This window comes from Stomoxys calcitrans, chromosome 1 (assembly GCF_963082655.1).
Source record: "Stomoxys calcitrans chromosome 1, idStoCalc2.1, whole genome shotgun sequence".
In the NCBI taxonomy this organism is placed as follows: domain Eukaryota; kingdom Metazoa; phylum Arthropoda; class Insecta; order Diptera; family Muscidae; genus Stomoxys; species Stomoxys calcitrans.
This window is the reverse complement of record NC_081552.1, coordinates 210,768,410-210,796,294: the sequence shown is the minus strand read 5'-3', so window position 1 is coordinate 210,796,294 and position 27,885 is coordinate 210,768,410. Positions and strand designations below refer to the sequence as shown.

The 27,885-nt window shown below is 39.5% G+C and overlaps 1 protein-coding gene across 5 annotated transcripts in view; it reads left to right on the top strand.

Annotated features, from left to right (window-relative positions):
- LOC106092952 (capon-like protein) overlaps positions 1–27,885 on the top strand; it is a 977,840-nt gene that overhangs the window by 269,908 nt on the left and 680,047 nt on the right. For all 5 annotated transcript variants that reach the window (XM_059361277.1, XM_059361274.1, XM_059361275.1 and 2 more), the window contains one exon: positions 3,112–3,779. In XM_059361277.1, the coding sequence (XP_059217260.1) occupies positions 3,678–3,779 (102 nt within the window). In that variant the 5' untranslated portion in view covers positions 3,112–3,677. The remainder of the gene's footprint in view (positions 1–3,111; positions 3,780–27,885) is intronic.

Genomic DNA, 27,885 nt, shown 5'->3' with positions numbered 1-27,885 from the left:
GGTCGGTTTGGAGGGTATTTGGGCGGCAGACCCTGAAATAATATCAGCATTTAGAGCACGATTTTGTTTGAGCCCTTTAATGTCTAGCATTCTGAAGGGTGCAATTCTTATTCGAATTGGCTGACATTTTACACATGTCTCCAACATATAATGAAATTGTGGTCTGGTCTAAATCGGACCATATCTTGATATCGCTCTAAGAAAAGATGCCGGGAAAAGAACTCGACAAATGCGATCCATGGTGGAGGCTATATAAGATTTGGCCCAGCCGAACTTAGCACTTGTTTGAAACTATTTTCAACTTTACATAAAATTTTGATTTAAATATTTTCTTCTTACGAAAAAGTTAATTTTCTTCAAAACTCATCTGGCAACTCTAATCTCAACACTACCTTCAGTAGTTGGCATACTAAGGAATCCAATTGAAACTCTCATATGAATCACTCACTCCTAAGGTTTAATTGTCAACTCTGAATAGAATTGGTTTTTCTATTGGCAACGGGTGATTTGCACCTTCAACCATTTAATTGATTTCATTTGCCAATGATTTCTATTTCCGTTTAGCAGTATGGTCATCGTAATTTGAACCTTCAACTAATGCAAGTGAATGACTCAATTTTCCATGGCAATCACATAGTGTTAGAAAACCGAGATGTATGACATGAAATGTGGGGCAAAAACGTTGGTCTAATTGTATAAAAACAAGTGGCTAAATGGTATGAATAAAACGGAAATGATAACAACTCATTATGATTATTAAATAAATGAATTAAAAACCAACCAAACCAACCAAACCAACGAGCGTGCTAAGTTCGGCCGTACCGAATCTTATATACCCTCCACCATGGATCGCATTTGTCGAGTTCTATGCGCGGTATCTCTTTTAAGGCAAACAAAGAATTTTGAATGAGAACTGTTATGCTATTGGAGCTATATCAAGTTATAGTCCGATTCGGATCATAAATGAATGCTGAACATTGTAGAAGTCATTGTGGGATATTTCAGTTCATTCGGTTAAGAATTGCGCCTTGTAGGGCTCAAGAAGCTAAATTGGGAGATAGGTTTATATGGGAGCCGTATCAAGCTATAGATCGATTCGGACCACATTAGACACGTATGTTGAAGGTCATGAGAGAAGCCGTTGTACAAAATTTCAGCCAAATCGGATGTGAATTGCGCCCTCTAGAGGCTGAAGAAGTCAAGATCCCATATCGGTTTATATGACAGCTATACCAGATTATGAACCGATTTGAATCATACTTAACACAGTTGTTGGAAGTGATACCAAAACACTATGTGCAAAATTTCAGTCAAATCGGATAAAAATTGCGCCCTCTAGAGGCTCAAGAAGTCAGGACCCAAGATCGGTTTATATGGCAGCTATATCAAAACATGGACCGATTTGAACCATACTTAGCGCAGTCATTGGAAGTGATACCAAAACACCACGAGCAAAATATCACTGAAATCGGACGAGTATTGCGCCCTCTAGAGGCTCAAGAAGTCAAGACCCAAGATCGGTTTATATGGCAGATATATCGAAACATAGACCGATTTGAACCATACTTAGCGCAGTTGTTGGAAGTGGCACCAAAACACCACGTGCAAAATTTCAGTCAAATCGAACGAGAATTGCGCCCTCTAGAGGCTGAAGAAGTCAAAACCCAAGATCGGTTTATATCGCAGCTATATCAAAACATGGACCGATTTGGCCCGTTTGCAATCCCAACCGACCCACACTAATAAAAAGTGTTTGTGCAAAATTTCTAGCGGCTAGCTTTACTCCTTCGAAAGTTAGCGTGCTTTCGACAGACAGACGGACGGACAGACGGATGGACTGACGGACAGACTGACGGACGGACTGACGGACGGACAGACGGACGGATATGGCTGGATCGACTTAAAATTACATGACGATCAAGAGTATATATGCTTTATGGGGTCTCATATGCATATTTCGAGGAGTTGCAAACAGAATGATGAAATTAGTACACTCCCGTCCTATGATCGGTCGAAAGCTAGCCGCTTGAAATTTTTGCACAAACACTTTTCATTAGTGTAGGTCGGTTGGGATTGTAAATGGACCAAATCGGTCCACGTTTTGATATAGCTGCCATATAAATCGATCTTGGGTCTTGACTTCTTGAGCCTCTAGAGGGCGCAATTCTCCGATTCCGATTTGACTGAAATTTTTGCACGTGGTGTTTTGGTATCGCTTCCAAACAATTGCGCTGAATATGGTTCAAATCGGTCCATGTTTTGATATAGCTGCCATATAAACCGATCTTGGGTCTTGACTTCTTGAGCCTCTAGAGGTCGGAATTCTCGTCCGATTTGACTCAAATTTTGCACGTGGTTTTTTGGTATCACTTCCAAACAACTGCGCTAAGTATTATTCAAATCGGTTCATAATCTGGTATAGCTGCCATATAAACCGATCTTGGGTCTTGACTTCTTGAGCCTCTAGAGGGCGCAATTCTCATCCAAATTGGCTGAAATTTTGCATGAGATGTTTTGTCATAACTTTCAATAATTGTGCTCAGTATGGCGTAAATCGGTATAGAACCTGATATAGCTGTCATATAAATCGATCTTGGGTCTTGACTTCTTTAGCCTCTAGAGGGCGCAATTCTTATCCGATTTGGCTGAAATTTTGTACAACGGCTTCTCTCATGACCTTCAACATACATGTCTAATATGTTCCGAATCGATCAATAGCTTGATACAGCTCCCATATAAACCTATCTTCCGACTTAGCTTCTTGAGCCTCTACAAGGCGCAATTCTTATCCGAATGAACTGAAATATCGCACAATGACTTCTTCAATGTTCAGCATTCATTTATGGTCCAAATCGGACTATAACTTGATATAGCTCCAATGGAATAACAGTTCTTATTCAATATTCTTTGTTTGCCTAAAAAGAGATACCGCGCATAGAACTAGACAAATGCAATCCATGGTGGAGGGTACATAAGATTCGGCCCGGCCGAACTTAGCACACTCTTACTTGTTCATAATTGTCTCCAATTTCCTTTATTTCCTACAAAACATTAAGGAAATACCAATCAATAATACATAAAATTTTCAATTTTGTTTCTCTTTACTTCCAGTTAACGTTCTTCCAAAGAAGTTCTTATCAGCCAACAGCAAAGCCTGCAAAAATATTCAAAATTTATATTCCCAGAAAAAGAGAAGGAGAAGAAAAAAGTAAAAAAAAAATGATTTAATAACAAAGTGCCATCTGTTACCATTTTTTTAATTACAAGTCGTTAAAGAAAAGCCACAAAGCATTAAAGAAAATTATAATTGAAAAAAAAAAATCGTATATATCAATAAATTTAAAATCTAGTGTTTAATGTTTTCAATTTGAAACAAAAATTAAGAAAAAATCAACCTTGCATTTCAATTAGCATATGTGTTTGTGAGTGTCTAACAAAAATCAGTGATATTTTATTCCTAAACTTTTGGCTTCGGTATAAAATCTTCGTTTCGTTTACTAATTTCTGCTCCATATTCGTGTCCTTTGTTATTGGGGCCGTCTATGACCACACGTCGCAATTCAACCGGACTCATATGGCATTTGAGAAAATCTTTGTACAAGCGTAGTACAAAGAAAATGAAAACAATTTCATGATACTATAAGTGGTCCGAATCAGTGATATTGAATTATTTAAAAATGCCTTCGACACCGTACGATTTGGTGCAGGACGATCAGGACTTAAGGGTGCCGCTACATGCTGAACAGGCCTTCTTCAATGGCATCACATTTCAAGCTAAGGTAAGTCAAACAGCCTTTATACCATAAAGAATTTACCCTTAATTGTTGGCAAGGGAAATTTCCTATTACAAATGGCCTTTGAGCAAAAGAAATGTGAACAGAATTGTCTTTAAATTTTTTTTGATTTTATCGTTTAGGTCATGGTATGAATCACTAAGGGACTTCGCATTTTCTTTCCTTAAGGGACTTGTGTGCATTTTTTATGGCATAACTTGATGGAATCGGAAAAGTTGTAGTCTATTGATTTGTCTTGCCATGACCTTTAAATGACTTGTTCATATTTTATACCCACCACCAAAGAAATGGGGGGAATATTCATTTTATCATTCCGTTGGCCACACATCGAAATATCCCTTTCCGACCCTATCTTAAATATAAAATTCAATTTGTGTTTGTTTGTTTGTTCCGTACAGACTCTCAAACGGCTGAACCCATCATAGGTTGTGTAGGTTGGTCTGGAAGGAAACATGGGCTATATAATTTTTTGATATCGGGAAGAAGGAGGACCCTCCCCCTTACCACAAAAGTAATACCCAAAAATAAAATTGGACCGATCGGGACAATATGGGATTCAAATGAAAGGTATTCAAGAGTAGAGTACGAATTTCATAATAAAAGTTGGTTCCAAGTACCCTGGGGGGGCCGCCCCCAGCCCCAAAACCCTTTAATATAGGTTTATTTGACGATCATGACAATATGGGACTTAAATGAAAGGTATTCGGGAGTAGGTTACGAATATGGTCACAAAGTAGGAATAGGCGTTATATTTTGTTGATAACAGAAGGGGGCGGACCCTCCCCCCTTACCACAAAAACAGCACCCAGAACCAAAAGTGGATCGATAAGGTCAATATGGGTATCAAATGAAAAGTATGCGGGAGTAGATAACGAATCTGGCAAAAAAAAAATCATGTCGAAGTATAGGGGGTCACCCCACCACCACAAAAACACCCAAAATGGGCACATTAGCCAATCACGGATATATGGGTCTCGGTTTGTTTGGCAGAACCGATTTTCTCCAAATTTTTGCATATTGTGTAAGTTGGTCTGGAAGGAAACATAGGCAAAATAATTTTTCGGTATTGGAAGGGGGACGGACCTTCCCCCTTATAGCAAAAACACAACCCAAAATCTAAAGTGGACCGATAAGGACAATATGGGTATCAAATGAATGACATTGCAGAGTAGAATACGAATATGGTATGGAAAATTTACCCATCGAGCCGCCCCAACCCCAAAACTCCCCCAAACAGACATATTGCACATTCGTTTCAATATAGGGCTCAAATGAAAGGTATGCCGGAGTAGATTTCGAATCTGGCATACAAAATCAGATCGAAGTATAGGGGGGCAGGCCACCCCTCAAAAACGCCATTAGGCCCATTATGACCATTAAATCCATATGGGTCCCAAAATGAGACCCATATGGCTGAACCGATTTTCTTAAAATTTTCATAGATAGTGTACGTTTGGCTATATAATTTTTAGATATCGAGTGGAGGCGGACCCTCCCCCTTACCTCAAAAACCCCAAACCCCCTCCCCCCAACCCCAAAACTCCTCTAAACAGATTCGAAGTTCATGTCAATATGGGACTTAAATGAAAAGTATTAGGCAATAGAATAAAAATATGGCATAAAACGTTAGGGAGGTCGCCCACCCCCAAATACCCCCAAATGGGCATATTTTTAGTAGAATATTAATAAGACATTTAAATTTGCGTTCAAGTCTAGGTGGCGCTTTAAAGATACGTTAAATGGGTAATGTGACCCATTATGACAATATGGGACTCAAATGAAAGGTATTTGAGAGTAGACAAGGAATTTGATATTCACTTGGCTCCAATATTCAAATTTGGCGCCAAGTGTTTGGGGTACGTCCTAAAGCACCAACTTTAAGAGGGGATAAACACCGCTTTGTCCGATGTTCTTGCCAGGATTCGAACGCGTTCAGCGTCATAGGCCAAGAATTCGATATCCGCATTCAGGATATATTTTCAAAAGATATTAGAGAGTTAAAGAAGTCGCATCGGAGCGGGCCCGGTTCGGCTAGTAAAGTATATATATATTCTTAATCAGCGTAAAAATCTAAGACCATCTACCCATGTCCGTCCGTCTGAGCGTTGATATCAAGCTACAGTCTTTAAAAATAGAGATATTGAGATGAAATTTTGCACAAATTCTTTTTTTTGCCCATAAGCAGGTTAAGTTCGAAGATGGGCTATATTGGACTATATCCTGATATAGCCCTCATTTAGACCGATCAGCCGATTTAGGGTCTTAGTACCATAAAAGCCACATTTATTATCCGATTTTGCTGAAATTTGGGACATATTTCTTCAATTTGTCCCAGATCGGTCTAGATTTGGATATAGCTGTCATATAGACCGATCCGCCGATTTAGGGTCTTAGGCTCATAAAAGCCACATTTATTATCCGATTTTGCTGAAATTTGGGACAGTGAGTTGTGTTAGGCCCTACGACATCTTTCTTCAATTTGGCCCAGGTGGATCCAGTTTTGGATATAGCTGCCATATTGACCGATCCGCTGATTTAGGGTCTTAGGCCCATAAAAGCCACATTTATTATCGGATTTTGCTGCAATTTGGGACAGTGAGTTGTGTTAGGCCCTACGACATTTTTCTTCAATTTGGCCCAGATCGGTCCAGATTTGGATATAGCTGCCATATAGACCGATCCGTTGATTTAGGGTCTTAGGCCCATAAAAGGCGCATTTATTATCCGATTTTACCAAAATTTGGGACAGTGAGTTGTGTTAAGCCCTTCGACATCCTTCTTCAATTTGGTTCAAATCAGTCCAGATTTAGATATAGCTGCCATATAGACCGATCTCTCGATTTAAAGTCTTGGCCCCATAAAAGGCGCATTTATAATCCGATTTCGCTCAAATTTGACACAGTGACTTATGTATGGCTTTTTGACATCCGTGTCGTATATGGTTCAGATCGGTTTATTTTTATATATAGCTACTTAAAAGACCCAAAAATTTTTATACACAATTAAACAATGACTTGTACTTATAAGTATTGGGTTGCCCAAAAAGTAGTTGCGGATTTTTTAAAAGAAAGTAAATGCATTTTTAATAAAACTTAGAATGAACTTTAATCAAATATACTTTTTTACACGTTTTTTTTTCTAAAGCAAGCTAAAAGTAGCAGCTGATAACTGACAGAAGGAAGAATGCAATTACAGAGTCAGAAGCTGTGAAAAAATTTGTCAACGCCGATTATATGAAAAATCCGCAATTACTTTTTGAGCAACCCAATATTTGGTTCAAAACGGAGCATATTTCGATATAACTGCTATGGGGCATGCATTTTTCACCGTATTTTGACGAAAGGTGGTTTCCGTATATACCCGAGGTGGTAGGTATCCAAAGTTCGGCCCGGCCGAACTTAACGCATTTTTACCTGCTTTTGGTTGGTTCTGCTTATGAATGTTATGGAAAGTGACACTCCAATTTACTTTCAGATAAACTTAAATTTATTTTGATTTGTTTTTGCTACATGTATGGTTTATATTTTTATCTGTGCTATATTTTTGTCCCTTTTTTTTGCATATTTGATGGTCATTGTCTTCTTTAAGTCTGTGCAGGAACATCAAATGTTGGTCATTGTGATAGAAACATTTAAAGTTCAAGCTAATCCAAGGTATGGTTAAACAAACATTTTGGTGATATGTTGAAAAGAACCTGGCAAATAAGATGCATAGTAAAGTTTAGAAGTGGATGATATCCACAGGGATAACTTCTCACTCTCACATAGATTTTTGAGGTCTTGTAGCGATTTTTTCAAGTTTTTTTGAAAAATTCGATAGTTAGACGATTATTTGGAATATAGGCCCTTTTGGATTAGAAACTAGACTTTATAAGCTGTCGTTTGACACCGGTTTCAAAGTATCAACTTTTTCCATTTTTGCACAGTGGTTCACACAAAATAAATTTTTGAGGTCTTGTAGCGATTTTTTTCAAGTTTTTCTCAAAAATTCGATAGTTAGACGATTATTTGGAATATAGGCCCTTTTGGATTAGAAACTAGACTTCATAAGCTGTCGTTTGACACCGGTTTCAAAGTATCAACTTTTTCCATTTTTGCACAGTGGTTCACGCAAAATAGATTTTTCAAGTCTTGTAGCGAATTTTTTCAAGTTTTTTTGAAAAATTCGATAGTTAGACGATTATTTGGAATATAGGCCCTTTTGGATTAGAAACTAGACTTTATAAGCTGTCGTTTGACACCGGTTTCAAAGTATCAACTTTTTCCATTTTTGCACAGTGGTTCACACAAAATAGATTTTTGAGGTCTTGTAGCGATTTTTTTCAAGTTTTTCTCAAAAATTCGATAGTTAGACGATGATTCGGAATATAGGCCCTTTTGGATTAGAAACTAGACTTCATAAGCTGTCGTTTGACACCGGTTTCAAAGTATCAACTTTTTCCATTTTTGCACAGTGGTTCACGCAAAATAGATTTTTGAGGTCTTGTAGCGATTTTTTCAAGTTTTTTTGAAAAATTCGATAGTTAGACGATTATTTGGAAAATATGTGCATATGTATAAGAAGCTAGGCTTCCCTAGCTCTCATTTGAGACCGGTCTCATCGCCTTACTATTTTCCATTTGTGCACAGTGGATCAATCAATTTTAGAATCTTGTTTATCTTGTATAATATAAAATTCCCTTCCTGATGGAAGAGGTCAATAAAACTACCCTTCCTGAAGGTAGAGGTTAATAAAACTACCCTTCCTGATGGGAGATGGTAATTAAACTACCCTTGCTGGTGAAACAGGGTAATAAAATTGCCCTTCCTGATGGTAGAGGTTAATAAAACTACCCTTCCTGATGGGAGAGGTTAATAAAACTACCCTTCCTTATGCGAGAGTGTAATAAAACTTCCCTTCCTGGTGGAACAGGGTAATAAAACTACCCTTCCTGATGGTAGAGGTGAATAAAACTACCCTTCCTGATGAGAGAGTAAAATAAACTGCCCATCTGGATAAGAGAGGGTAAAAACTACCCTTCCTGATGGGACAGGGTAATAAAACTAACCTTCCTGTTGGTTGAGCTAAATAAATCAACCCTTCATGATGGGTGAGGGTAGTAAAACCACCCCTCCCATTTTTGTTTAACAGCCACAATAACAGCTTTTACCATCTTCTGACCGCCTATGACGCTGAACGCCTGGGTTCGAATCCTGGCGAGACCATCAGAAAAAAAATGTTCAGCGGTGGTTTTCCCCTCCTAATGCTGGCAACATTTGTGAGGTACTATGCCATGTAAAACTTCTCTCCTTTTTTTTTAGAGCCGAGTCACGCCGTTCGGACTCGGCTATACAAAAAAGGGGGCCCCTTATCATTGAGCTTAAACTTTAATCGGACTGCACTCATTGATATGTGAGAAGTTTGCCCCTGTTGCTAGGTGGAATGTTCATGGGCAAAATTTGCAAATTTGCATTACCAGCTTCAGAGGGAGGATCCATATTTACAATCTGCCAGTCCGTTGGTGGATAATTTTTGCTGTTCTGGGCTTAAATGAACTCATATAATTAGTTCAATAAGATTAGGCCCTTTATAATACCCCTTATCTTCGCTTTTGGAGCGATGGTAAAATCCAATCCGACGCATTTCTAAAGACAGATAAATGTCTCACCTGTGCATATTCTCATGTTCTCCGATACAGAGAAGAGAAGCTTTGTCCCCACTTTACTGATCACCGCTGAGCATTTTGTAAGCCTCGACTTATCCGCAATGGTTTCAGGTTCCATTTTAGACTTTAAGTTTCTGCTTAGGTCGCTTTATGACTGTATTATTGGCTGAGATCTATCCTTGGCTTGATAGGTATATATAGCAAGATGTGGATAGGTAAGGTTGATATTAATCCGCGCCATGCTTCTATGGACATACACCTAAGTGTGTATGGGTAACAATTCGCTTTTTAATCTATCCTATTCTTTGCGCTAGTAGCTTCTGAGCCCGCAGTGACTAGAACGACACTTTTAGATGTTTGACTTTTACCAAAATTATAGATGACTTTACCTTCCGATAGGGAGTAAACCGGTACACCCAGCTACCTTTTTGTCTAGTCTCATTTTGTTATGGTTTCAATGGCTTTCGCCATGATTATTCCTCTATATTCGCCATTGGGATCCAAGCCAAGATCCAACTTGGCATGAGTAGTGAAAGACACTACATATCGACACATCTCACATTTCAGTTAATGGGATATGTATGACGACCTTCAGACAGCGGGGAAGTCAAATAAAATTGCTTTGTATGGGACGTATATATCAGATAACATTGCGGATCAATTTCGAGGTCATAATCTAGGGGTAGGAGATTACAAATAAGGGTAATGGTGAAATGTTGAAATGGCTAAAACAGCAAAACTCCAAATAGATTGAGAGTTTTTAGACCTTAACCGAAAACGAAGGGTTCCGATATTTCACGATATATCCAGGATTTATAAGAAACAGGAATGGTTTATGCGAATTTCTGTTCGTTCCTTTATAGTAACCAACTAGGGGGAACGCCCTACCTAAAAAACCTCCCGAACGGGCATATACACCGCTTGGTATACTATGAAAGGTTTTCAAGAGAAGAGTTCGAATGTGATATAAAAATCATAGTTCTAGGGTAGGAGACTCAACCACCATAGAGTCCCTCATTGGAGAAGATGGTTTTTTTGCATTACAACTTTTTTGCATCACGATAAAGTGAGATCGCAGCAATGCAGGTAGAATCGTTTTACGAGTATGGGGATATTTTCCGTAATTTTCGATCTGTCAGAGTTTTTTTTATAGATGTTCCCAATGTTCTAGTATATTTTTGTAACATTGCATCTTCAGTGCTTCTGGTGCCAAATATGAAGACACCATTTACGTATTCATGTTTATCTGGTTGTATTAATTATACCCACCACCGAAGAATGGGGGTATATTCATTTTGTCATTCCGTATGCAACACATCGAAATATCCATTTCCGACCCTATAAAGTATATATATTCTTGATCAGCGTAAAAATCTAAGACGACCTAGACATGTCCGTCCGTCTGTCTGTTGAAATCACGCTACAGTCTTTAAAAATTGAGATATTGAGCTGAAATTTTGCACAGATTTTTTTTTTTTGTCCATAAGCAGGTTAAGTTCGAAGATGGGCTATATCGGACTATATCTTGATATAGCCCCCATATAGACCGGCCCTTCGACATCCTTCGTCAATTTGGCTCAGATCGGTCCAAATTTGGATATAGCTGCCATATAGACCGATCCTCAGATTTAGGGTCTTAGGCCCATAAAAGCCACATTTATTTTCCGATTTTGCTGAAATTTGGGACAGTGAGTTTTGTTAGGCCCTTCAACATTCTTCGTCAATTTGGCCCAGATCGGTCCAGATTTGGATATAGCTGCCATATAGACCGATCCTCCGATTTATGGTCTTAGGCCCATAAAAGCCACATTTATTATCCGATTTTGCTGAAATTTGGGACAGTGAGTTTTGTTAGGCCCTTCAACATTCTTCGTCAATTTGGCCCAGATCGGTCCAGATTTGGATATAGCTGCCATATAGACCGATCCTCCGATTTATGGTCTAAGGCCCATAAAAGCCACATTTATTATCCGATTTTGCTGAAATTTGGGACAGTGAGTTGCGTTGAGCCCTTCGACATCTTTCGTCAATTTGGGCTAGATCGGTTCAAATTTGGATATAGCTGCCATATAGACCGATCCTCCGATTTATGGTCTTAGGCCCATAAAAGCCACATTTATTATCCGATTTTGCTGAAATTTGGGACAGTGAGTTGCGTTGAGCCCTTCGATATCCTTCGTCAATTTGGTCCAGATCGGTCCAAATTTGGATATAGCTGCAATATAGACCGATCCTCCGATTTATGGTCTTAGGCCCATAAAAGCCACATTTAATATCCGATTTTGCTGAAATTTGGGACAGTGAGTTGCGTTGAGCCCTTCGATATCCTTCGTCAATTTGGTCCAGATCGGTCCATATTTGGATATAGCTGCCATATAGACCGATCCTCCGATTTATGGTCTTAGGCCCATAAAAGCCACATTTATTATCCGATTTTGCTGAAATTTGGGACAGTGAGTTGCGTTGAGCCCTTCGATATCCTTCGTCAATTTGGTCCAGATCGGTCCAAATTTGGATATAGCTGCCATATAGACCGATCCTCCGATTTATGGTCTTAGGCCCATAAAAACCACATTTATTATCCGATTTTGCTGAAATTTGGGACAGTGAGTTGCGTTGAGCCCTTCGACATCCTTCGTCAATTTGGGCTAGATCGGTTCAAATTTGGATATAGTTGCCATATAGACCGATCCTCCGATTTATGGTCTTAGGCCCATAAAAGCCACATTTATTATCCGATTTTGCTGAAATTTGGGACAGTGATTTGCGTTGAGCCCTTCGACATCCTTCGTCAATTTGGCCTAGATCGGTCCAAATTTGGATATAGCTGTCATATAGACCGATCCTTAGATTTAGGATCTTAGGCCCATAAAAGCCACATTTATTATCCGATTTTGCTGAAATTTGGGACAGTGATTTGCCTTAGGCCCTTCGACATCTTTCTTCTATTTGGCTCTGATCGGTTCAGATTTGGATATAGCTGCCATATAGACCGATCTCTCGATTTAAGGTTTTGGGCCCATAAAAAGCGCATTTATTGTCCGATGTCGCCGAAATTTGGGACAGTGACTTGTGTTGGGCCCTTCGATATTTGTCTTCAATTTGGCTCAGATCGGTCCAGATTTGGATATAGCTGCCATATAGACCGATCTCTCGGTTGAACAATGACTTGCACTTATAAGCATTTCGTCTAAATCGGATGATATCTATAGAGCTGCTATGGGGCATAAGGTATGCATTTTTCACTGGATTTTGACGAAATGTGGTTCACATATATACCCGAGGTGGTGGGTATCCAAAGTTCGGCCCGGCCGAACTTAACGCCTTCTTACTTGTTTTCATTCCTACGATTTGTTTTATATTTTCTAAACTGCATTTTTATTAACAGCGGCTACGATTTTTGTTTTGTGTTTTTTTTCCTCTAAATATGTTTTTTCAATTATGTAGGCCATATTAATACTTTCTTATTATTCGCATAAACAAAATATGTGACTACTCCCCCCAAAGAGGTTTCCACTTAGAGTGGGAGATACTTTTTTCATTTACATTGTTTCCTTAGGAAAAGTTTTTCATTGTTTTTCTCCGTTTTCGTTTTGCTGCTTTCTTTGTAATGGCCTAAGCTTTTCTTGCAGTTTATTATCCCAGTTGTTCTTGGGCATTACTTTTCGATGTCACCAACTTGAAACAATTGTTGTTTAGCGAGCAGAAGCAGCAGCTACAGCTACAGCTAACTCTGGCCAAGTTCATGGTTTAAATTTGCATTTGATTTTGGCTTGTGACCCACCAAACTTGTTGACTTTTAAAAAGAGCCATAATTTAGCAAAAGTACAATGGGTATCCCATTTGAAGATGTTTGCCGAAATGAACTCTACAAAAGCCAATATTAGATGCGAACACATGTACACATCTACCTAATGTGGCATGTATGTATACTAAAGTGGCAATAAAAGAGGTGTATGTGGGCGAGTCCATGACAAATCAGACTTAGCATGCCAGTTGTCCAGCCAGCCAACTAGTTGGCACCATTATCTAGTTCAGCAGCTAACTTTTAAAGCCAATTTTGTGTTGACTTCTTAAGCCTCTAGAGGGCGCAATTCTCATTCGAATTGGCGAATTTTGCATGAAGCGTTTTGTAGTGGCTTCCAACAACTGTGCTAAATATGGTTCAAATCGGTGCATAACCTGATATAGCTGGCATATATACCGATCTTGGATCTTGCCTCCTTAAGCCTCTATAGGGTGCAATTCTCATCCGAATTGGTTAAAAATTGGCATGAAGAGTTCTGTTATGGCTTCCAACAACTGTGTTTAGTATGGCTCAAATCAGTTGATAACCTGATATAGCTGTCATATATACTGATCTTGGATCTTGACTTCTTGAGCCTCTAGAGGGCGCAATTCTCATCCGAATTGGCTAAAAGTTGGCACAAAGTGTTTCGTTATGACTTTCACTAAATGAGCCAAGTATGGTTTAAATCGGTGTATAACCTGATATAGCTGCCAAATAAATCGATCTGGGAACTTGACTTCTGGAGCCACTAGAGGGCGCAATTCTCATCCGATTTGGTTGAAATTTTGCCTGAAGTGTTTCGTTATGACTTCCACTAAATGAGCCAAGTATGGTTTAAATCGGTGTATAACCTTATATAGCTGCCATATAAATCGATCTTGGATCTTGACTTCTTGAGCCACTAGAGGGCGCAATTTTCATTCGATTTGGTTGAAATTCGAAATTCTTATCCGAATGGACAATGGCTAATTTAGACAGGAAAATATGTGTTTGTTTAGCCATAATCCTGCATCTACTCTCGCAATTTCATGACAGTCTCACAAACCGTCTATGACTCCACCTCATCCCCACAAATCAAGCTTAAGTCCGCCATGTGACCAGCGCAATGTCAAACTCATGACATTACAATGGCTTTTCAGGGCACTCAGTAGTGAGAACGGCAGCTCCTTCACATCTAGGAGAGGTCCCCTGAACATACCAAGTTAGTTAGTATTTTGGCAGCATAGTATTGGGTTGCCCAAAAAGTAATTGCGGATTTTTCATATAGTCTGCGTTGACAAATTGTTCAATATATGCACTCTGAACGGTCACACACAATGATGACAACGTCATCCTCGTAGCCAACAAACTTTAACTGTCCTATTAAATGACCTGAAAATCTGACAGATATCCAAGAGCCAAAAAAGGGCTACACATCTCGACCTTCTGGTGATTGAGCTCTAATCACAATCTTCCTATCTGAGTCATTTGTTAGCATTCACTAGGCAGCTATCTACCTGTCCTCTTACCTGTCATCTTGGTGGTTTTGTGGGTTGTTGTAGCCACATTTTAATGTGGAGATGGCAATCCTCGTCAGGCTACTGTAGGTGAGCAAACTCGTTCCGGTCCAAAGGACCGATAGCCGAGGGAACAGGGTGGCCATTGTTTATTTAAAGACGCTAATAACCCGCCTCGTCATATCGGGCATTATAGGCACTCAGTATTTGTGCAAGAGTTGGTGCCGCCCGGTCTCTCACTGAGAGTCTCCGCTCGATACTGCTGATTGTCCGCGACTGCCGTTGCGGCTACTTCGTATGGAGCATTCCACTACCCGCAACCTGTGCCTGGTAGCTCGCAGCTAAGCTTCTGTTTACAAATGTTGACATGTCAAGTTCCCAAGAAATATGCTTTGTTGTAGCAATTCGCCGATGCGGGCACCTTATTTAATACGCCTTGAAAGTATTTTTTCAAACATTGACAAATGTCAACTAAATGTCAACAGAAATCAATTACGGAACTAGTTTGTTGGAATCAGCAGCTTGTTGTTGTTGTTGTAGCCATATTTTTATGAACCAGCAGCTTGTTGTTGTTGTAGCCACAATTTCATGTGGAGGTGGCAATCATCGTCAGGCTACTGTAGGTTAGCAAGCTCGTTTCGGTCCAAAGGAGCGGAACTAGTTTGTTGGGATCAACAGAAGTACTAGTTCCAGGGTCAACTGGTTACTGCAATGACACACCCATGTTAAATTCACCAGTCGTTAACATTGAATGCAAACAAAAGTGGAACTAGTCCTGATTACTTTGGAACTAGTGAATAAACAGGTTTGGAACTAGTGGCCTAGACTACAGGCATAAGACATTGTCATCAATAGTACCTTAGTATAGGCAATAAATCTATGGAACTATAACATGGTGTAAAAGTTTAGTCGAAGACATGTAGAGAACATCTTTGTTAAATTTTTAAAACGCCTTTATTTTATGGGTAGCAATAAGAGTGCATAGCAGAAGATGTCTTTCGAAATTTGAAAAAAAAACTTGGGTATAAATTCTCTCTTTAGGTGCTTAAGATGTTAAATTTTAAGATCCGCTAATCGACTTACCATTATTTTGAAGTGTTACGAACGGAATTACAAAGTTGATATACCCTATACCCATTCCATATATTTCAGCATCAAGTCACTTATTCTCGATCATATGCAAAAGAGTAGGGAATCACACAAAACTAGGCTTCTAAACTGCCAATCTCACCATGAAATTGACCATATACATACAAGATGCTGTGTGTGTTATCAGTTAAAATGTCATAGGATATAACTACAAAAAGTTAGTTAGGATATTAACATGTGTAAGAGGATACCGTAGTGCAAAGGTCCCCATGTCCTTCTATGGCCCCGAACGCCTGTTTTCAAGTCATCAATCGGTCCATTGACCTTAATGAAGCTTTTTGCCTGTTGTTCCTTTTTGCACTTTAGCTAACGTTTTCTTAATTTGAATGCATTTGAATTGCTGGTTTAGACAACTGCACTATGTCACGATTTGTGCATATAACGAATTGAAGGGCACATGTAAATGGGAAAATTTTTTCTATGGCAATGATTTAGTATTTGTTTGAATTATTTAGGCTCTTCTCACAATGTCAGCCAAATTGGAACATTATTTGATGAGCATAGTGTAACGAGGATGTGTTCTAATGTGAAGTTAAACAATAAAAAATTTATGTAAATAAAAACTGTTAAGCCGAATGCTTTGGCCGTTAGAACGCCTTTCATCGATGCTTCAAGACATCGCAACTGAAATTCCAAGTCTAGTATACCTATTTGGCGTGGTAAACTTTTTATTGAAGTCTGCCATTGGTAAGGCTTAAGGAGTTAGTTGACCCTCGGTGCATATTGCTTTAACCTAGACAAAATGCATATCAAACGAAAGGTTTTAACGACTGGATTACAAAAGTGCAAAAAAAAAATCTAAAAATTGTACCCGGGATGAATCTATGGGGCCTTGAAACTTTGAACCCCCTAACCAAGTTGTTGTTGTTGTAACCACATTTTCATGTGGAGGTGGCAACCCCGTCAAGCTCCTATAGGTGAGCAAGTTCGTTCCTGTACAAAGGAACGATCGCCGCGGGAACAGGGTGGCCATTGGTTATTTAAAGGCGCCAATAACTAGCCTTGTCATATCGAGCATCGTAGGCACTCAGTATTTGTGCAAGAGCCGATACAACTCGACCTCTCACTGAGACTTTCCGCTCGATACCGCTAATTGTCCGCGACTGGAGGTACAGCTACTCCGGATGGAGCATTCCACTTTCCGCAACCTGTGGACTTCTCGTACCAGCATGAACACCGCACAAATCAGACTTCAATGTTACAGCTTATGTGTGGTGCTCACAGCTATCCCGTGCCGGGCCAAGTAGAAAACTAATGTTATAGAGTAGATTGAACATAAGAATGAAATAATTTGAAGCATTTTTTTTAATCTTATGAGACAAGACTAGAGAAGTGTCAAAAGTGAAAAATCTTTCAAAACAAGTAAAAGCGTGCTTAGTTAGCCCGTGTCGAATCTTTGCCCGATATCTCTTTTTAGGCAAACAAAGGATAGTGGATAAAGGTCGCCATGCTATTAGAGGCGTGTCAGGTTATGGACCAATTCTGCCCATTCTTGGTTTGGATATTGGAGACTATCGTAGAAGTCATTGTGCAAATTTGGATAAGAATTTCACACTATAGGGACTCAAGAAGTAATATAAGGCAATCGGTTTATATGGAGCTATATCAGGTTATGAACCGATTTAGATCATACCTGGCAGAGTTATTGAAAGTCATGAAAAAACACTTCATATAAAATTTCAGCCAAATCGGGTGAAAATTGCGCCCTCTAGCAACTTGAGAAGTGGAGATACGAGATGGGTTTATATGGGACTACTAGCTGACCCGGGCCCGCTCCGCTGCGCCTTCTTGGAATATTGATTTTCGACAGTTAAAGTGCTGTTCTCTCAAATACCATTTATTTAAACCCCATATTGCCATTGGCTTAAGGGGAGTCTACGCGAAGAGGCGTACCCTAAACACATGATCCGAAAATAGGTTATCAGATTAATTTTCCAATCTCAAATACCTTTCATTTGAGCCACATATTGGTATGGTAGAAAAATTTTTATCCTTTGGGGGGTGTTTTGGGGAAGGGGTGATGCCCTAAATACATGGTCCAACATTTGGATGTCAAATTCGTATTCTACTCCCAAATACCTTTATTTGAGCCCCATATTGCGATGGCCAGTAAAAAATAGCTGTTTGTGGGGTATTTTGGGAAAGGTGTAGACCCCAGAAAATTGGTCCCGAAAGTGGGTACCAATTCTTGCTCAACCGCCCAATACCATTCATTTAAGCTCCACATTGACGTGGTCGGTAAATATGCCCGATTTAGGGGTGTTTTGGGTGGTGGGGTGGTCCCCCAAACACTAAGCCCGGAAAATATATCAGCAACATGCTCTATTCTCATATATCTACATATCATTTATTTGAACCCCATATTGCCATTGGCTTCAAAATTGGATATCAAATTCGTTTTATAATCTCATTTAAACTCCTTATTGCAAAAGTCAGCATATATATGCTCGGTTTGGGGTATTGGACCTAAAAACTATAAATACTTAGTTCCACCCATTCCACTAAGGAACAGGGGAAAAATTTTCACATATCAATGAGTGCAGTCCGATTCAAGTCTAAGCTCAATGATAAGGGGCCTCCTTTTTATAGCCGAGTCCGAACGCCGTGCTGAAGTGCGACACCTCTTTGGAGAAAAGTTTTACATGGCATAGTACCTAACAAATGTTGCCTGCATTAGGAGGGGAAAACCACTGCTGAATATTTTTTCTGATGGTCTCGCCAGGATTCGAACCCAGCCATTCAGCATCATAGGCGGACATACTAACCTCTACGCTACGGTGGCCTTCGTACGTCTACATATCACTTCCGCGAAGTTGGAGGTGTGCCCTAAAAATTGAGTTTTTCCCTTTATACTCACACTAAGGGATACCCCCCATCTTATAGTCTAGTCATTCCGTTTGTAACACCTCAAAATATTGAGCTGAGACCCTATATAGTATATATATTTTTGTTCGTCCTGTCATTCTGAGTCGATCTATTCATGTCCTACTGTTTGTCGCTTACCCGCTTCAAATTTTTCACTGCTACTTCTAATAGATGTAGGTTGGAATTGCAAATGTGCCATATCGGTTCAGATTTGGATATAGGCACCATAAAAACTGATCCCTAGTTTTGACTTTTTGAGCCCCTAGAGACTTCAATTTTCATCCGATTTGGCTGACATTTGCCACAAGGTCTTGAGTTCTGACATCCAATATTAGTACCGAGTATGATCTGATTGGGTCTATAAACTGATATAGCCCCCATACAAACCGATCTCCGGATTTGACTTCTTGAGCTTCTAAAAGCCTTAGTTTTTATCCAATTTGTCTTGAAACTTGGCACAAAAACTTCTGTTCTGACTTCCAACATCATTGCCGAGTATGATTTAAATCGGTCAATAAACTGATATTGGCCCCCATATAATCCGATCCCCATATTTGACTTCTTGAGCTCTTAAAGGCCTCAATTTTCATCTGTTTTGGATGAAATTTGACACAAAGATTTCTGCAGTAACTTCCAGCTTCCGCGCTATATAGTCCATTTTTCCGGCCTGTTAGCCCCCACTGGCTACGTCACTGGCCGCTTGACCAATGTAGATTTGGATGGTCCTGGATGAAATTTGACACAAAGGTTTCTGCCTTGATTTCCAGCTTCCGTGCTATATGTGATCCGAATCGGTCTATTTTTCCGGCCTGTTAGCCCCCACCGGCTACGTCACTGGCCGCTTGACCAATGTAGATTTGAATGGTCCCTGCGATAACAGCCCAGAAGTTATTGCTATCTACGCACGCGTACGATCTGGGTCTCCTGATGAAAGTGGACCACGTGAGAACTGAGGAGACCGCCCGTCGCAGTTCGAAGAGCGTCATTCTGACAGATCTGTACATAATTTCACTAATAATAATTCTGCATAGTTGACGAGACCACACTAATACTGTGATCGTCCGCAGATGATACGATCTCAATGCCGTTTGGAGAAGGTCGACTAAAAGGTAGGTAGAGGATGAACAGCGCCGGAGATATCACCCCGCCTTGGGCAACTACTTGGCAGTTTTGACTTCGTATCCCCAAATACCACAAATGACTGGCGAACACATAGATAATTCGCTATCCAGCGTTTCAGGCCTCGCTGGAGGGATGTGTTGGCGATGTTCTCAAATAGTTTGGCATATCTGGCCGTGTCGAATGCCTTCGATAGGTCGACTATCACGAGGACCGTCCTATCACATGGCTTGGGTTGATTAAAGCCACAGCAAATGTGTGCGTTGATGGCATGCAAAGCCGTTGTTGTGCTATGCAGTATTCTGAATCCATGTTGATGCTCGGCGAATGGAAATTCACCAACGACGCTCGCGAGGAATTGAGAGAAGGAAGATCGGTCTGTACGACTCCCCCAAACTCGGGTCCCTTCCAGACTTCAGTAGCGGGATCACTCTGCCCATTTTCCAGGCATCGGGAACTATAAGAATGTTCATAGACAGGTTGAAGACAGTAGTAGGGTACTCAACTCCAGGTAAATCCAGATTCTTCAACATCAATGTAGGGATTCCGTCGGGGCCCAATGCCTTGGATGATATAGCGCCACGGATGACATTCGTAACTTCTTTACTTACTTTAATTGGCTATGACAAAATATTTGTTCCACTAGCCGAACGTAGAATAACCTTTCAAGCGCCTCGATCTTGTGCGCTCATTCTAAAATCTCTGACACCAAGTTTCTTTCCATCGGGCATTTGGTCTTGCCGGTGTGCGTGTACCACCGTGTTTGCCTTCAAAAGACATCTTTGCTGGAGCTTCTTCATTCATCTGACATCCATTCTGACAACATGACCTAGCCAACGCAGCCGTTGTATTTTGATGCGTGTAACTATGCTATCGTCGTCATACAGCTCGTGGTTCATACGTCGCCTATATTCTCCATTATCGCAAACTGGTCCATATATTTTACGAAGAATCTTTCTCTCAAATACTCCAAGCACTGCCTCATCTGCTTTCACATTCGTAACTTCGCCCACGACAAATTGTGATGGCTGTCCATGGGCTCGGAGACCTCGAATACGATGGAAGGATCTCCTCTTAGCCTTGTTTCTCTCTCTCTCTCTCTCTCGGGATGCTCAATAAATTGATGGTTGAATAACCGTGGGCACATCTTCCTGACAGTCACAGTTATGTCGCCAAAAGTGACTGAGGTCCTGTCTTTCGGTGTTCGAGAGTGACTCAATAGTGGACTACAGCCTGTCTAAATTGATACCTAAGTTACATTTCTTCGAGTGTTCTAACCACATATTCCGCTTATGTACGTTGACTACCCTCTCTTGGTGACTCTTGTGACCCACTACTGTTTCAAGAGAGAGAGAGAGCAATTATTATCCGATTTGGCCAACATTTGGAATGAAGTCTTTTGTTTTGACATCGAACAACTATGTCATGTATGGTCGGAATTGGTTCATAACCTGATATAGCTGCCATATGAAATGATCTCCTGATGGATTATACTTCTTGTCCCTATAGAGGGCGCAATTCTCATCCCATTTGAAATTTTGTACAACAACTTTTCCTAGGGCCTTAAATATGTGTGCCAAATATGGTCTGAATCGGTTTTTAACCTGATTTAGCTCCCATAAAAACCGATCTAACGATTTTACTTCTTTAGCCCCTCATAGGGCGCTATTCTTATCCAATTTGGCTGAAAGTTAGCATGAAGTGTTCTATTATGACTTCCAACAATTGTGCTTAGTATGGTTCAAATCAGCCCATAACCTGATATAGCTGCCATATATACCAATCTTTGATCTTGATTTCTTGAGCCTCTAGAGGGCGCAATTCTAATCCGATTTGGCTGAGAGTTTGCATGAAGTGTTCTGTTATGACTTCCAACTCAGTATGGTTCAAATCGGCGCATAACCTGATATAGCTGTCATATATACCAATCTTTGATCTTGATTTCTTGAGCCTCTAGAGGGCGCAATTCTAATCCGATTAGGCTGAGAGTTTGCATGAAGTGTCCTGTTATGACTTCCAACAATTGTGCTTAGCATGGTTCAAATCGGTCCATAACCTGATATAGCTGGCATGTATACCAATTTTTGACCTTGATTTCTTGAGCCTCTAGAGGGCGCAATTCTCACCTGTATCGGGCGCAATTCTCATAAAGAGTTCTGTTATGACTTCCAGCAACTGTGCTTAGTATGGTTCATATCGATCCATAACATGATATAGCTGCCATATAAACCAATATGGGTCTTGACTTCTGTGGTCTCTAGAGGGCGCTATTGTTATCCGATTTGGCTGAAATTTTGCACAACGGCTACTCCCAAAAAACTTGACAAATTCTATCCATGGTTGTGGGTATATAAATTTGGTCCGGCCGAACTCAGTACATTTTGTTTATTTATTGAAAATTCTGCTCTTTCTGTTTTAAAATTAAATGTTTTTCTTTAAATAGTATCGAAGCCATATATTTTTGTATGCACATCAAAACCTCTCGGCACATTTACAAAACAAAAAACTTCCAAACTCTGTCAAAACTTAGGACAAAACTACAACGTTTGAATTGGCTTCCATTGTTTTGTGTGATAATTTCACACAAAACGACAACAATATAATGGCGAAAAAAAAGCCAACAAAAAATCATCAACTCTTTGCTGTGGTTTGTTGTGGGTTTCCTTCGTGTACTTCGCTAACTAAAAGTTTCATTTTTCTGTATATGCCCCGTTATACAGCTACAGCACTTTGTCGGACGCTGTGCCACAAATGGCCTGTAATTGTTGCGCTCAGTTAGCGGTAAACTTTTTTAATAGATTTTTTTTATGCATGCGAAGCTTCGCATGCTCAAGTTTAGCCAGAACCAGTATTTGTGGGTATTCTTGTTCCGTTTGCAACATTTTCAAAATTTCCGCCAAATTTCCGAGGTTGCAAAGCAAAATTCTGTTATCATCCATTGTCCTTGCCTGGTCTGGTAGCATTCTTGACCTATGCATGTGTTTTGAGAAAAATCGAAAGCTTATTTTCGCGTTGCCTGCTGCCAGTTGGTGGAAGAGGGTTAAAATACAGTCACTCTAGTATAAGTGGGCAATTTTTTAGGTTTCCTGTTAAATGTGTAACACATATGTAGATGCTTGAGAGAAAATGAAAATAAAATGAGAAAAATAAGGGTTAAGGACGACTTAATGGGGTGGAAATTTAAATTATCGTAGCATGTATGTTTGTGGGTGAGTTCAGTAGGAATTAAAGCATTTGACTAGAGTCACCTGCGTTTCAACAAAAGTCTCAATATATGTATTAGCGGCCTAATAAGTATAAGACACTGTTTAATTTCGTAGAAGAAAATATTGGTAGCCATATCCAAATATAGACCGATGTGAACTATATACGACACTGATGTCGAAAAGTCTAACATAAGACGCTGTGTTTGACTTTGAGCAAAATCCGATTATAAATGTGCCTTTTATGGGATCAAAACTTTAAATTGAGAGATTGGTCTATATGGCAGCTATATGCAAATCTGAACCGATCTGGGCAAAATTGAAGATGGATTTCGAAGAACCTAACACAACTCACTGTCCCAAATTTCGGCGATATCGTACAGTAAATGCGCCTTTTATGGGTCAAAAACCTTATATCGAGAGATCGGTCTATATGGCAGCTATATCCAAATCTGGACCGATCTGACCTAAATTAAAGAAGAATATTGAAGGGCCTAACATAACTCACTGTCCCAAATTTCGGTGAAATCGGACAATAAATGCATCTTTTATGGGCCCGCAAACCTTAAATCGAGAGATCCAAATCTGGACCCATCTCTGCCATAAGCCAGGAAGATGTCGAGGGGAGTAACTTAACTCCCTTTCCCAAATTTTGGCAAAATTGGACAAAAAATGCGTCTTTTATGGACCCAAGACATGGATATAGATAGATGGATATGGCAGCAAATCGTAATTTGGACCGATCTGGGCCAAACTGAAGAAGGATGTCGAAGGGCCTAGCACAACTTACTGTCCCAAATTTCGGCGAGGTCGGATAAAAAGTGCGCCTTTTATGGGCCCAAAACCTTAAATCGAGAGATCGGTCTATATGGCAGCTATATCCAAATCTGGGCCAAATTGAAGGAGGATGTCGACTGGCCTTACACAACTTACTGTCCCAAATTTTGGCAAAATTGGACAATAAATGCGCCTTTTATGGGCCCAAGATCTTAAATCAAGAAATCGGTCTATATGGCAGCTATATCCAAATCTGGACCGATCTGGGCCAAATTGAAGAAGGATATCGACTGTCCTAACACAACTCGCTGTCCCAAATTTCAGCGAAATCAGATAATAAATGTGGCTTTTATGGGCCTAAGACCCTAAATCGACCGATCGGTCTATATGGGGGCTATATCAAGCTGTAGTCTGATATAGCCCATCTTCGAACTTAACTTGCTTATGGACAAACAAGAGAACATGTGCAAAGTTTCAGCTCAATATCTCTATTTTTAAAGACTGTAGCGTGATTTCAACATACAGAGGGGCGGACATGGCTAGATCGACTTAGATTTTTACGCTGATCAAGAATATATTGGGTTGCCTAAAAAGTAATTGCGAATTTTTCATATAGTCGGCGTTGACAAATTTTTTCAACGGCTTGTGACTCTGTAATTGCATTCTTTCTTCTGTCAGTTATCAGCTGTTACTTTTAGCTTGCTTTAGAAAAAAAGTGTAAAAAAAGTATATTTGATTAAAGTTCATTCTAAGTTTTATTAAAAATGCATTAACTTTCTTTTAAAAAATCCGCAATTACTTTTTGGGCAACCCAATATATACTTTATAGGGACGGAAATGGATATTTCGATATGTTGCAAACGCACACCCCCATCAAAATCGGCTGAACCGATTTTCACAGACTGTGAATGTTGGTCTGGAAGGAAACGTAGGCTTTATATTTTTTTTTGATACCTAAAGGGGGGCGGACTCTCCCCCTTACCACAAAAGTACTACCCCAAAATAAAAGTGTACCGATCAGAACAATATGCGATTCAAATAAAAGGTACTTAGGAGTAGAGTACGCGTTCCATATTAAAAATTGGGTCCAAGTAACTGGGGGGCGGCCCCAACCCCAAAACACAAAACACCCTATAATAGGTTTATTGGACGAGCATGACACTATGGGACTCAAATGAAAGGTATTGGGGAGTAAATTTCCAACATATTCAGGAAGAAGGAGTAATTTGTTCATAATGTGAGGGGGGGCGGACCTTCCCCCGTTACCCCAAAAACACCACCCAAAATCAAAAGTAAACCGATGTGGACAATATGAATGTCAAATTTAAGGTATTGAAGATTTGGTCCAAGTAACCTGGAAGTCGCCCCAACCCTAAAACTTCTAAAAGCAGACAAATTGAACGTTCGTATCAATATGGGGCTCAAATGAGATTTGAGATTAGAAAACAAATTTGATATCCTCTTTTGAAGCCAAGTGTTTGGGTATACGCCCTAAATCACTCCCTAAACTGAACTTCATTTCCACCTATAGCAATATGGAGCTCAAATCAACGGTATTTGGGAAAAAAGAGCGAATTTGATATGTATTTTCAGGGCAGAGTGTTGGTGGCCACCCCATCCCCAAAACATCCTCCAAATGGTTGATATTTACTGACCATGGCAATATGGGGCTCAAGTTAAAGGGATTTAGAAGTGGAGCACAAATTTGATATCCATATTTCGGTCAAAATGTATCCCCTAAATAGCACTTCCCCCTACCCTCATTTTGAAAAATACCAGAAAAAATACATGGTTTCTATTGTTGGGGTCGGGTGATCGTTAGCATTAAGAGGGGATAACCACCGCTTTAAATTTTTTTCCCATGTTTTCACCAGGATTCGAAAGCAGGCATTCAGCGTCATAAGCGGGCATAGCGGGCTGTAGTGGCACGAATTCGATATCCACATGCAGGACGAAGTGTTCCCCCTATCAGGCTATATGGCAGTTATGTCGAAATATAGAATAATGGGGGCCATATTAAACACGAATGTTGAAGGATCTTACACAGCCTACTGTCCAAAATTTCATCGAAATTAAGTAAAAAATGCTCCTTTTATGGGCTCAAGACCCCAAATCTGGTGATCAGTTTATATGGCAACTATAACCATATAAGGCACGGATCTCGGAAAGCCAAATTTAAGTCACTATGCCAAATTTCAATTGGATAATAAATATGCCTTTTATGGGCATAATACCCTAAATCGGAAGATCAGCCTATATGGTAGCTATATCCAAATATAACGCTGTCATACCCTGTACGAATGTCGAGGAGCGTAACGCAAAACATTCTGCCAAATTTGAGCGAAATCTGATAATAAATGTGGCTTTAATTGGCCTAAAACCTTAACCCGGAAAAGCGGTCTAGATGGGGGGTATATTAAGATGTAGTCCGATATAACCCATCTTTGAGCTTAACCTGCCTTATGGACTAAAAAATAATCTGTGCAAAGTTTCCGCTATTTAACTTCAGTTTTAAAGCTTGTAGCGTGATTTCAACAGATAGACGGACGAACAGACATGGCTGGATCGTCTTAGATTTTTACGACAATGCTCGTACTTTATAAGGTCGCAAATGGATATTTGGATATACAAAATGTATATACCCCCCATCGTTCGGTGGTGGGTATAACAAAAATGACTTACATTTAACATTTTTTACTTGATCGTAGGAATTTGATTTTCAAACGAAAGAAGCTAAACTTCAAAATAAGAACGCTGTAACTAAATTTGAGTCGTTTAATATTTTCATTAAAACTTCTCTAATTACAAAATGCAAAGTTAGTGAACTATTAGACTCCATTTAAGTTAATAATGCCTAATATTGAGTTAAAAATCCTTCGCTAAAGGACATTTTTACTTAAAAAATATTTGTGCGCATTAAAAAATCAGATTTTGTTTACATTTGTATGTTGGGTCATTAAAAAAATAACATGTACAAGTGTGATAGCAAAGATTATGAATCGTATATGTATAAATTGATTTTGAAATACATGAAAAATTCTAAAAGTAAAATGGCATGAGACAAGCATATATAGTGTGGTAGCAACTTAAGTCAGAAATCGGCTTGTTGTGAGCTCTTTCCGGAATTAGTCTTTCAAGATAAAATATATTAAATATATTTTCAATCAAACAAAGATTACTAAAATTGAAGATTGTTTACTTGATCGTAGGATTTTGATTCGCAAGCCAAAGAAGCTAAACTTCAAAATAAGGATGCCATTATTTAATTTGTCATATACTTTCCTTAAGCTTTCCCCAATAATAAGACGTAATTTAAGTAAACTATAAGACTTCCATTTAAGTTAATAATGCCCAATATTAAGTTAAAAATTTTTCATTTAACGGAAATTTTTGACATATCTTCAAGTTAACGTTTTGTCAGTGCAAAAAAATGGGGATCAAAATTCCTTGCTGTCGACCATATGTGCTAATCTCTGTTTTGAAATGATTCCCAATATTTTGTGTTAATGAAGACTATAAGGTTATATTTTTATTATTGCCAAAGATCGTTCTTAAATATCTGCTGATTTCTGAAATATGGTTACAATTCATTGTTTCTTCCCAACTTTTTATTCCCACCACCATAGGAGGGGAGTAAACCAATCTATTCATCACCTCGAAATATTGAATTAAGACCCCATAAAGTACATATATTCTTGATCGTCTAGACATTCTGAGTCGATCTAGCCATGTCCTTCCGTCCGTCTGTCGAAATCACGATAGCGGTCGAAAGCGTAAAGTTAGCCGCTTGAAATCACAGATGCTTCTTATTGATGTAGGTGGTTGGGTGATTGCACATGGACCATATCGGTTCAGATTTGAAGATAGTCCCCATATAAAGCGGTCCCCCGATTTGACTTCTTGAGCCCCTAAAAGCCTTAATATTCATTCCATCTGGATGAAATTTGGAACAAAGACTTGTGTTATGACTTTCAACATCCATACCAAGTATGATGCGAATTGGTCTATAAACAGATATAGCTCCCATATAAACAGATCCTCGGATTTG